The sequence below is a fragment of the Bemisia tabaci genome, chromosome 1 (assembly GCF_918797505.1).
Source record: "Bemisia tabaci chromosome 1, PGI_BMITA_v3".
In the NCBI taxonomy this organism is placed as follows: domain Eukaryota; kingdom Metazoa; phylum Arthropoda; class Insecta; order Hemiptera; family Aleyrodidae; genus Bemisia; species Bemisia tabaci.
In genome coordinates this window covers 4,076,382-4,088,002 of record NC_092793.1, presented here as the reverse complement: position 1 = coordinate 4,088,002, position 11,621 = coordinate 4,076,382, and the positions used below count along the sequence as shown (strand labels likewise).

General features: G+C 40.2%; 1 protein-coding gene across 1 annotated transcript in view; it reads left to right on the top strand.

Moving 5' to 3' along the window:
• Nucleotides 1-2,812: 2,812 nt before the first annotated feature.
• Nucleotides 2,813-11,621, top strand: part of snky (ubiquitin protein ligase sneaky) — a 39,944-nt gene continuing 31,135 nt past the window's right edge. The window contains exons 1-4 of the mRNA XM_072306556.1: nt 2,813-3,175; nt 6,576-6,646; nt 6,922-7,044; nt 7,967-8,076. Coding sequence (XP_072162657.1) covers nt 3,141-3,175; nt 6,576-6,646; nt 6,922-7,044; nt 7,967-8,076 — 339 coding nt within the window. The 5' untranslated portion in view covers nt 2,813-3,140. The remainder of the gene's footprint in view (nt 3,176-6,575; nt 6,647-6,921; nt 7,045-7,966; nt 8,077-11,621) is intronic.

The window sequence follows — 11,621 nt, the reverse complement described above, 5'->3', positions numbered from 1 at the left end:
GATTTTTTTCCCCATCTTTCTCTTTTCAGGGTGACTGCGTAGTTGAGGAAGCGAGTTAGCTGCGACTAAGCATGGAAATGCACTAGAAACCCGCTCGCCGGGCGCAGTGAGTCAGCAGCATTGAACTTCAAGTCGCGTCAAGGTTGGGAAAACAGGGTTTCCCACTTCAATAAATTAGTGAGTGCCTCTCAGCAAAAGGGACATGGTGTTCTCATTGCAACAAATGAACTCCGTAAAAAAAGTCACTCCCATAAAAGTTTAAATGCTTTACGTGCTGTTAGGAATCAGTGGCGCGGCATGCTTTGCAATACATCGATTGATCTGGCATTTAAGCCTACGGAAAAAGGTCGATGAAACAGGATTTTCGCAAAGAACACCTTATTTTGGTTTCGCCACTGGTAGGAATGGAAATGCGTGTTTCCTCATCAATTGATGAAGCCGATGGTGAAAACTTAGGGACCAAAGTAATCTCGTTCCCGGGATATCATCAGGTGGCGTGGCGTGCTTTGCCATATATCGATTGATCTGTCGTTTAAACTTATGGAAAAGGATCGATAAAGAGGGTGTCCGCAAGGAACGCCGATCTTTTATCATAGCTGCAAATGGAGAAATATCGATAATCGATCGTTGACGCTTCGCCACTGCTTTCATCCCAGCAAATCATATTACCCCCGCCCCGCCTCGCTTGACGAAAACTTCAGTTTCAATCCAGCCATTTGTTTGATTAGTAAAAATTGAAACTTCAATGCTTCACTCAGGATTGCAAAGTGACAAATGGGAGAGTGGCGAGATTAATCGGAACTAACAGCCAAGTATGTGCATTCCCCTATAGACGCATTTAGTGATGACGTCACGGAGCGATATCTGGTTCGATATCTCGAAAGTCGAAATGTGCCCCAATAAACAAACATATAACCTCCAAAATGAACAATTGATGAAAGAATGCTTTAACCAGCCCAAAACTGTAATATTAATCAATGAGACCGTAAAATTATGAAAGCTAGTTATTTTCCAAAACGTTTGAGACCACATACACACGAATTGATAATATAATGAGCTCGTGACATAGTACTTAGTCTTCGGACGAACGTTGTGTTCGTTTGTTGGGGCACATTTCGACTTTCGAGATATTGAAATTAAATCGAGATGTGACGTCACACTAAATGCGTCTATAGGTTGTCTCCTCATCACAATGCATGTGTTGGCTTAACGACGCCGTGGCACGCTTCGGCGCGCGGCAGGCGAGGGCGACCAGCGCGACACGCGCACTGGCGCCTACAAACCTAACAGGGATACTTCACGCATTGCGCAATGCGTGAAGTATCCCTGTTAGGTTTGTAGGCGCCAGTGCGCATGCCGCGCTGGCAGCACGACGCGCGCCGACGGTGAGATTTTCAAACCACGTGTCTTGGTTTACGACGTTGCAGACGTCCTGTCATACCTACCTCATTTTTTAAGTTGGATAACTATTCAACGTTGATTCTTAAAAACTTCCGTGATTTTCTTTCTTTGTGCGAGGAAAATTCTGTGGAAACTCCGAAGAATGATGTTAATTTGTTCTCCTTCAAAAAGATGAAATTAGAGTGGAAAATTGGACGTATTTATACTAAAAACAACTATGTCGCACGCAAAACCTATGCACATTGTTCCTTTTGGCATAAATACGTCCAATTGAAAACACCGCAAACGAGTTACGTAGTTCGGAAGTATCACCATCGATCAGTGGCGTGGCGTAAATTGCGATGCATCGGTTAATATGCCATTTAAACCTGCAGTAAAGAATCGATTATTAAGGTTTTCGCTGCGAACACCCTGTGTATCGATCATTTTCCATAGGTTTAAATGACATATCGGTTGATCCGATATATCGCAAAGCACGCCACACCACGCCACTGCGTCGATATGTGCCTAGAGTATATCTTTATAATTCTTCAATGCAACATAGCATGGTTTGATACATTAAATAAGTAGTCGCTATCTACTGCTTAAATATTAAGAAGTTTTACTGCAATGAAAAAGGTCAAGGTCTTACATGTGCAGCTTCCTCATAAGAAAGTATGTGAGGCACTCTAAAAACTATATAATTAGACCTATGATTTTTGTAAATCCATAGCGTAGATCACAAAAGAGGAGGAAAATAATTGAAAAGGCACGATTAGCACACGAGAGAAAACTGAGTTAGAATTGGCAGCAGCAACGCGCAAGTAGCTCGCCTTCAACGCTGCGGTTATACTTAAACACCGCACAGACGTTGGAATAGTTGCTTCACGAACATGTAGTGTTGCACTGCGTGGGTGCTCGCACCTTTTGATTGCACCACCTTTCTTTGAGTGGAATACTTATTAATTCGTGTAAGTAAACGCACAGCGGTATAAAAAAAGGAAGATGAAAAAATTAGCTTTAGTAAACGAGAACAAATGGCCACAGCACAACAGTTTTAACACAAAGTATTCTTAATTATTCTTGAATAGCATGCAACTCTGTTCACAATTCTTTTTTTTCTTTTTTCTTTTTACTTTCTCGTTTTTTATTGGAGTGATCGGCAATCCACTTGATAAGTGTTCGGTACAATTTATGGTGAGAGGTTATAAGAGCGTGAAGGGAGCAGGAAGTCTAAATGCAATATTTCGTATTTTAACCTAAAGACTTTTGTTGTTGTTGTTGGATTTTCATGAGATACTTTTCGAGAAAATTGCTGTAATATGCTCGCGCGCTAATTTTCCTTGTTTTTTACCAAAATTCAGGAACAAAATCAGTGTTTTAGAAAAATTGTATCGATACATCGATGTGTCTTGTTTTCTGGGGGGTCCTCTAGAAATAAAAAAAAAAATTAATAAAAAAAAAGCTTGCTTCACATTTTATTTACGAAAAGATTTCGTGAAATTTCCGCAATATTGCAACCATGTGTCTTGAGGCTCTCGATTCGATTGGTTGCTCAAATGGTGAACTCAACAATTCAACATTCATCAAAAGAAATTTCGTGTCTGTACAAGTCTGTAGAAACTTTCATGTCACGAGGTGAAATGAACCATAAATATGAAAAAAGTTAAGTATTCAGTCTTGAAGAAAAGCAAAAGAGGTGCGTCGGATCAAAGTTTAACGTTTAAGTGGGGACATCAGCAAGAAGTAAACGAGTCATCATGGTTTATTCGTGTTGTTGTCAATTCGTTCAATGGTTTGTGAAAAGTTTATGCTTAAATTATCTTTTTTATAGTTTAGATGCACAATAAATAAGTTAATAATTTAAACTATCAAAGATTTAGACCGATTTTTGAAGCCTTAAAATTCTTGTTGATTGTAAGAATGTTTTTTTATTGTTGCATATTTTCGAGACATCAAGCTAACAAAGTGATTTAATCTTACTCGGTGGGTGAGCATACAAGGTTGATAGCGTTCCATTTTCTAACCTCTAAAGCTAAAAAAAGATTTGATTTTCTTCACAATGTGAAGAGTTTAATCTCCACGTTAAGACCAATTAACAATCAATGGACCTTTAGACAAAATGCGTATTCTAACATTCTAATACATGTTTCCGAATTAAAATTTTGCGTATAACACAATCCGCACAAAGAAAATCACTGAAATCAACTCCTAACAAAGATATTAAAGTTTTTAGTTTACATTGGTTAGAGGAATTATGCATTCCCCGCTCACAAGAATAACAATGTATTCTACCCAAATCAAATCGCGCACTACAAACGGTTTAGGCAGTCATGATGGAGCAATGTTCTTTCCCTCCTTGTGTTGTTCAAAGTGTTAACAGCTAAGTGTAACGGCTAAGCCGAAGCACCGAGATTGTGGCTGCTACATTTTCATAGCGCAGACTGTTTTTTAGAGTGCAAATTGACTCGCGTAGACTTTCGTTTTTCTATGAGCCGGGGGGTTTGAATTTACGCATTGAAAAACGTTAAATATCTTAGCTAAGGGTTGATTTCAGAAATTTTGGTTGCACGAATCGTGATCTGCGTGAAATTTTGCGTGAAATTTTTCAGTACACAGAGGATGCGTTGTTTTTCTTTTTCTTTACTGACAAGGGGAACTTCCCAAGCTGCCGCCTCCGATCGGGCTGAAAAAATTCATACGAACTCTTTGGATGAATTTATTTGACCCGTATTTTTTTGTTTTTTCCAACGCCCCCTAGAAACCCCCCCAAAAAATTCCGGAAAGTCTTGCTTTGAGCGCTCGAGCGTATATACGTAGTATGGCAGCCAGTTCTTATCAGTCGGCGGTGGCTCTGCGGTAGCGCGCTTGCCCGGTGGATCAGCGAACCCGGGTTCGAATCCCGGGCGCCGCGTCTACTTTTTACGACCGAATTTTATATTCTCACACATTTTCACATCGAATCCCATTTATTACAGTGGAACTTAAACATCAATTAATTTACAACCATCATCAAACACAAATTGATCTACGATCAATAACTTCTTCAATTTGAAGTATAGATTTTTTTTGTGGATAATGACGGGAAAAATCATGACGCATACGGGTGATCGGGAGAAATATGTTGATGTGAGGGGGCGGGGCGGGTCGTCGGCTAATGTAAAAGTACAGTGATTGGCGAGAAAATCGCGCGCGTATCCCCCCCCCCCCCTCCCAAAAAAAATCTATACTTCAAATTGAAGAAGTTATTGATCGTAGATCAATTTGTGTTTGATAATGGTTGTAAATTAATTGATGTTTTAAGTTCCACTGTAATAAATGGGATTCGATGTGAAAATGTGTGAGAATATAAAATTCGGTCGTAAAAAGTAGGTGCGGCGCCCGGGATTCGAACCCGGGACCGCCTATCTACCGGGCAAGCGCGCTACCGCAGAGCCACCGCCGACTGATAAGAACTGATTGCCATACTACGTATATACACTCGAGCGCTCAAAGCAAGACTTTCCGGAATTTTTTTGGGGGGTTTCTAGGGGGCGTTGGAAAAAAACAAAAAAATACGGGTCAAATAAATTCATCCAAAGAGTTCGTATGAATTTTTTCAGCCCGATCGGAGGCGGCAGCTTGGGAAGTTCCCCTTGTGAGATAGATTTAACAACGGTTTTAATTTTAACCACGCTAATGCATTGATTAATAATGATTCGTCAACTCATAAATTAATTATAGAAAATCGCAATGAAATCAGAATAATTAATGAAACCCCGGTATGCATTACTGTGGTGGATGATGTCCTCCGCCTTATTCTTCGATGGTCATTGTCTCCGTATACGTGAAGCGTGGAAACATGGCCTTCGGACAGAAATCATTAATTTTTGATGAAAACTTTAACAATCAGAACTCGGTAGCGATTCTTGAAATTTGGCAACACTAATTTTCCACCATTTGAATCCATTAAAAATATCGATTTTAGATAAGGCAAGCTGCCTCGAGAATCGATTGTTTTACAAACGTTTAAATGGAGGAAAACCCGTGTTGCCAAATTGAAAGAATCACCACTGTAAAGAACACGATTATCTGCAACAAGTGCCACTGATCCACATAACTGACCCCAGATTTTTCACCGAATTTTCATATAAGAAAAAAATTCGTTTTCCCCAAGAAAAATCTCGTTGCCAAATATTGTATGATATTGTTGTTGTGCTTTAGAGCGTGCAAACAAATTTCTAGAGCCACTTGGCAACTCGACGCTTAAATGAGCTACCGCGGGAAAGAAAGGAAAATAAATGTTTTCTTCGATGAAATATTTATCTTCTTCCTTCTATTTCTTCGACTTTGGGCCTAATTAGAGAAGATCCTGAAATAACGCGATTCGAAGTAGAGTTGGGGATATTTGTTATTCAAGAGACATTTGCTTTCCTCTAGAGTCAGGGAATTCAATAGTTGCTCACAAAAAAAGTCACCAGAGTGCCCGAAATATCTCACAAGGCTAGTGCCTACATAAGGCGTAAAATAGAATCAAACTTACCGCCGCAGTTCTCATGGAGGATACTTTTATCGCTATAAGTAATTTTACTGACATATTTTGAAGTAAACGATATCTGCTCATGTTATTTATGATTGAATACATAGCGTCGGTGTGAGTCGACAATCACGTATTCGTTTGCGGTATCTGAAAATCTCCGCCTCTTTGTTATTTTTTTAAAGGAGAACAAATCGAAATCATTCCTTGAGGCTTTTGAAGGCGAAATTGAAGGCGCAATGACGCGAAGCAAGAGCTCGAGCTCTCAATGCTCTGCTTATTTGCTGTCAATGGAGTGTCGCTCAGATTCGGAAGAAAAGTTAAAAATGAAGCCCGAACACATCTTTGCTACCTTCGGCTGTGTTACTCACGTGGTGCTTGAAGCACCAATACGAATAAGACAAATGCAAACAAACAAAATAAAATAAAGCGTAATAAAGCGAGGGAAAGGATGCGCGTTATCGACGGCGCAGAGATACAACTATTCGTGCTTGATGGACGTCCGTGCTGCATCTGAAAAATTGAAGGCGCGATGACGCGAAGCGTGAGCTCTCAATGCTCTGCTGTATACTGTCAATGCGGTGTCGCTCATATTCGGGAAAAAAGTTAGGAAAGAGGCCTATATACGTCTATCCTGTTCTCGGCTGTGTTGAATCTCGTTCTTCCTTCTTTTTTACAGGATGGATTTGCAGACCCACGTCTTGAGCTCGTGTGAACCGCAGCACTGGCTCGGTTCTTTTGGAAATAACGGTACTTGGATGCGTCTAGTGGCTTTGATTTTTTATGTTTTCTTTAATTTCACAAGTCTGTCGGTTACTTAAATACGTTCAATTTTGCAATTTTCACCCTGTATGATTAATAAACTTTGAGCCTGAAAATAACGTAAACCTGTACTGTTTTGCCAAAATTTTGGGCAAGCAGGTCTGGGAAGAAAGCCTCCTCATTTTTAAGTTCTTTCTATTTGATTTTTAACCTAACCTAACCTAACCTAACCCTAGATCCTCCTTTCTCATTTTTGTTTGTAGGCGTCGCAACTTTTTTTTCGGAGCATGTGCCCTATTGGGACGAAGTGGTCAATTCGGATGAGAATGAACACAGAGTTGCCAAAAAGTTCTCAGCATTCATATTCGGTCTTCTCATAGGACTATGTAAGTATAAATTATCGTGATTATTCATTTAATGTACGCTCTAGAAACACAGGCGGATCCAGCAATTTGGCAACACCGGATTTCCTCCATTTAAACCTATGTTAAATAATCGATTCTTTTTGGAGCACCTGGCCCCTCCGACAATCGATACATCTCCATAGGTTTAAATGGAGAAAAAACTATATTGCCAATTTGCTGGATCCGCCAATGTCTAGAGAGCGCTATGAGTAGCCTCTCGTGATGCCACACGAAAGTTTTCAAAAAGCGGAAATGGACGTCAGAGATTGGCTTGGACCGCGTTATATTGAACAAAAAGAAACCAAGCCACATCAGCTACTGCCAAATTTATATGGGCAATTTATTTTTTACATGAAAACGGTTTTGCCAATTTTTTCAGAAATTTCAGTAAACTTTCTGCATAGTGTGAAGAAAATTCCTCAAAAATTTCAAAAAAATCCGCACCAATGTTCGCTTGTAAAATATTGAATTTCTCAGTGAAATTTGGCGATGGCTGATGTGGCTTGGTTCTTTTCTGGTACGCGATCCACTCAGTTCTTCTCCATCCACTGATATCAATCAACGCACAGTCTGGTCGAAAGTTAATGCGTAAATGTGAACCAAATCAAATACGGAAATAAGCCCTCTATATTATATTCTCAAAAAGTAAAAGTTTAAGTCTCTATGATTTTCGCTCCCTCCTTACTTGCAAACATTGTCACTTTATTTAATAAGTGGACATCTGATCTTGAAACATATTATTTCACATCAACGGACCTGCCTAAATTCTTCAATTTCAGATGCATTTTTAGGATTTTGAGACCACCACCTATCGTTCCACATCATGAATCGCCGACGTTCGACAGACAGCTAATTAAAATTGTTTTAAAATTTAAAGTTAAAATTTTGCACACTATGCTTACAGTGCTTTACGAAATCATCGTGGTTGACTTGCAATTCGATGCGCTGACTGCTTATGTATTGGGAGCAAGTATTAGTCTAATATTGGCCTTCGGAAACGCCATTTCTTCGCAGGTATGTAGATAAAAAGCGTTCGACTCTGTAATGGCTCTCAACATAAAATGCTATATTATTGGGGGAGCGGGGGGTGTATTACCCATGGTGGTATCAAAAATGAGTTCGCTCATACCCCAATCCATCGGAATCTGGAACCTACCCACAATGCACGAGAGAAAGCGGAATAGAGAGAAGAATAACTTTAGTGCGTTTAGCGGAGGGGGGCCTAGCCACATCAGCTGTTGCCGAATTTAACGGGTCAATTTAATTTTTAACACGAGAACGTTTGTGCAGATTCCTTAGAAAATGTTGAGGAATTCCCTTCGCACTATGCAGAAAATGCACTGAATTATGCACAAATATTCGCGCAACAGTATTCATGTAATAAATTAAATTGTCCAATTAAAGTTCGCAATAATTTATGTGACTTGGTTCCTTTCTGCTTAACGCGGTTTGTGTATAAAAGGGAACGCTAAGTAGCCCACATAAAATCAGTGGCGATGCTTCGCGATATATCGATTGAACTGCCATTTAAACCTATAGAAAAGTATTGATAAACCGGGTGTTCGCAACGAACACTTAAATAATCGATTCTTCATCACAGCTTCAAATGGGAAAATGTCGATGGTCGATCATCAACGCCTCATCACTGCGTAGAGTATCCAGGCTGGCCATTCAATCGGATATTTCGATTTATTTTTCTTCGGTGTAAATTCAATAGACATATCCGTGGGTATAGAGTCAAAAAGTGCGCACCTCTATTGATTGCAGTGTTTTAAAAATCTCCGATTAGATTTTGAGTATGGGGAAAAAAATCTCTTTGACAGTTTCTGTAAATATCTTTGAGTAAGTAAAAAAAATTCACTTAAAAATTTATATAAATTTTCGATTGAGGTATCAAACAATATAAAACACTAGGGGGCTACGCGGCCCAACTCTCAGGGGGCGCTTTGCGTTCTCTTAGGCCCGCTTCGACAGAAGAACGACCAAAAAAGAAATGAAAAGATTTTCATACCCAACTCTCATTTGGATTGCATTTTGCAAATAGGAACTACTAGCATTGCAATGTTGCTAAGATTGTGCAACTTCTTTTGTCTTGGAGGTAGGCCCGCCACAGGGGGGGGGGGGGGGGATACTGGGTCCCTGGTAACGGGGCCCGTGTTACCCGTGAAAAACCACTACGAATTCACATGCAACCCTTGTTTCGTAAGAAAAGGTGAAAAATTTACCTTAAAAATTTCGCAAAAGGTGAATAGATTTTCAGAAACACGCCGGGGCACTATAGAATTCTTCTTAAAATTTCAAATGAGTATACTTCCTGGAAAATTTCTATCTATTTTCAAGATTTTCAGTACAGAGGGATATTTTTAGTAACTGCGTTTCATTTTCTTCCATCGTCAGATGCTAAGAGTCTCCAGTCTGGGCATCCTCGACTTCAATGGCCCATGGCTCAACTTCCTTGCCATAGACAAACGAAGGGGGAGTCCAGGAGGGCCTGGCCCTCTTAGAACTGAAAATAGTATCATATGCCCCCCCCCCCCAAAAAAGAAAAAAAAAATTCCAGATGTTTTGAATGCAACAATTCGTAAGTATTTTGTGCTGAAAGTAGAAAAAAACATAATTATTCCGCAGAAATTGATGAAAAATATCTTTATGGAAATGCGTCCGATTAGTCGTATAAATTCTAAAATTTCTCGAGGGATGCCCCTCGGACCCCCCCCCCCCTCCGTGCTTGGGGCCCGGACCTTAAAACTGGTACCAGGGCCCGAGATGGGATGTGGCGGGCCTGCATGAAGGCTATTTCCATTTGAATCTTCCGTCACATTCTTACGGCGCAATGAGACAACTATTTGAACTCTCCGGAATGCGTGAGGTATCACGCCGCATTTGAAGGCGTTATCAAATCATTCAAGTTCCGATACCCGGATTATCGTTTTGCATAGCTTTTAGCTATGCATTCACCACTGCAAAAATGTCAAAGGAAATCGACACGCCCAGCGTGCATGGAGGCTATCACGCCGTATTTGAAGGCGGAATAATCGTTTTGCATAGTTTATATTATTTTGTTCCCATTTCTAACCACTTGTTTAATTATAATCCTCCTATAAGAACCACCCATTTGCTAAATACAATTCTAGCTGAAGCACACATAAGCGCATTCATGACTGCAAAAATGTTAACGGAAATCGAAAAGGCCGGCGTGCATGGAGGCTATTTCCATTTAAATCTTCCGTAACATTCTTATGGCGCAATGATACAACTAATTGAACTCTCCGGAATGCGTGAGATTTCACGCCGCATTTGAAGGCGTTTTCAAAACAGCCAAGTTCCGTTATCGGAATAATCGTTTTGCATAGTTCATATTATTTTGTTCTCATTTCTAACCACTTGTTTATTTATAATCCTCCTAATAATACGTCGCCCCTTTGACGAAAGGGCAAATCCTAATTTCCACGTGAGCCCTGTTTCACATGAAATACATTTTGCAATAAGTAACCACCATTTCCGGCTCAATTTAGAAACAAAATATATGCCATTGGTTTCCCTATGCAGAAAGGTGCTTTTACGGAAGAGCCAGAGATAGTGGCTCCTTATTGCAAAATGTAATCCACGTATAAATCCATGCTTTCTGAGGAAATCAAGATTCGGCTTTACGGTCAGAAGAGCGACTACAGAGGCTGAGTAGCACAAAGTAAAAGGAATTACAGCTCACACAATGTTCAAGTTTGATTTTCGGCACATTCTCCAGTCCTAGTCCAAATAATCGAAATAATTGAAGCGCTGGGTGCAAAGAGGGTATTTGGTTGCGGTGTCTTAGAATCTCCACTAACGTTTCATCCATGTATTTAAAGCTAATGTATACAATTTGTTGAAATTTTTACGGAATTTTCTTTATGATTTTACAAATCTGAAACCGAAAAATTTCAGAAAATTCACCGAGAAGTCTCCTCTCTAAAATATTGATTAGCGGTGGAGATTCCAAAACACCGCAACCAAGAAATACCCTTTCTGTTATACCCACCGCAAGTTGGGTCTGAAATCATACACGAACTAGAGCTACCATCCCCTTTTCTCCGCAAGTCCTTCCCTAACTTCTGGCTTGACACGTAGTCAAGGTTACCACTCATTGTCAGTGAAAATATGTAAAAGGTCCCCTCCCCCAATTTCTATGACAAAATTTGTGATTGACGCTTCAACCGCTAAAAGATAAAACAAACAAAAAGAGATGGCTGAAGGTCTAAGACCCCCCCCCATCCTCCCCCTTGTATGCAGCGGTGAAGAGGAGACCCTGAGATAAAAGTTGTGAAGTCCAGTATTTGCTTACGCGTTTTTGCCACGAGGCTTTTGGCGCGAGCTCGGATCAGTGGCGTGGCGTGCATTGCGATATATCGATTGTTGTGCCTTTTAAACCTATGGTAAAGAATCGATTATAAAGGTGTTCACTGCGAACACCCTGTTTATCGATCCTATTCCATAGGTTTAAATGGCATAACAATCGATATATCGCAATTCACGCCACGCCACTGGCTCGGATCCGGCTACGCGTCTAATATCGTCGTTCC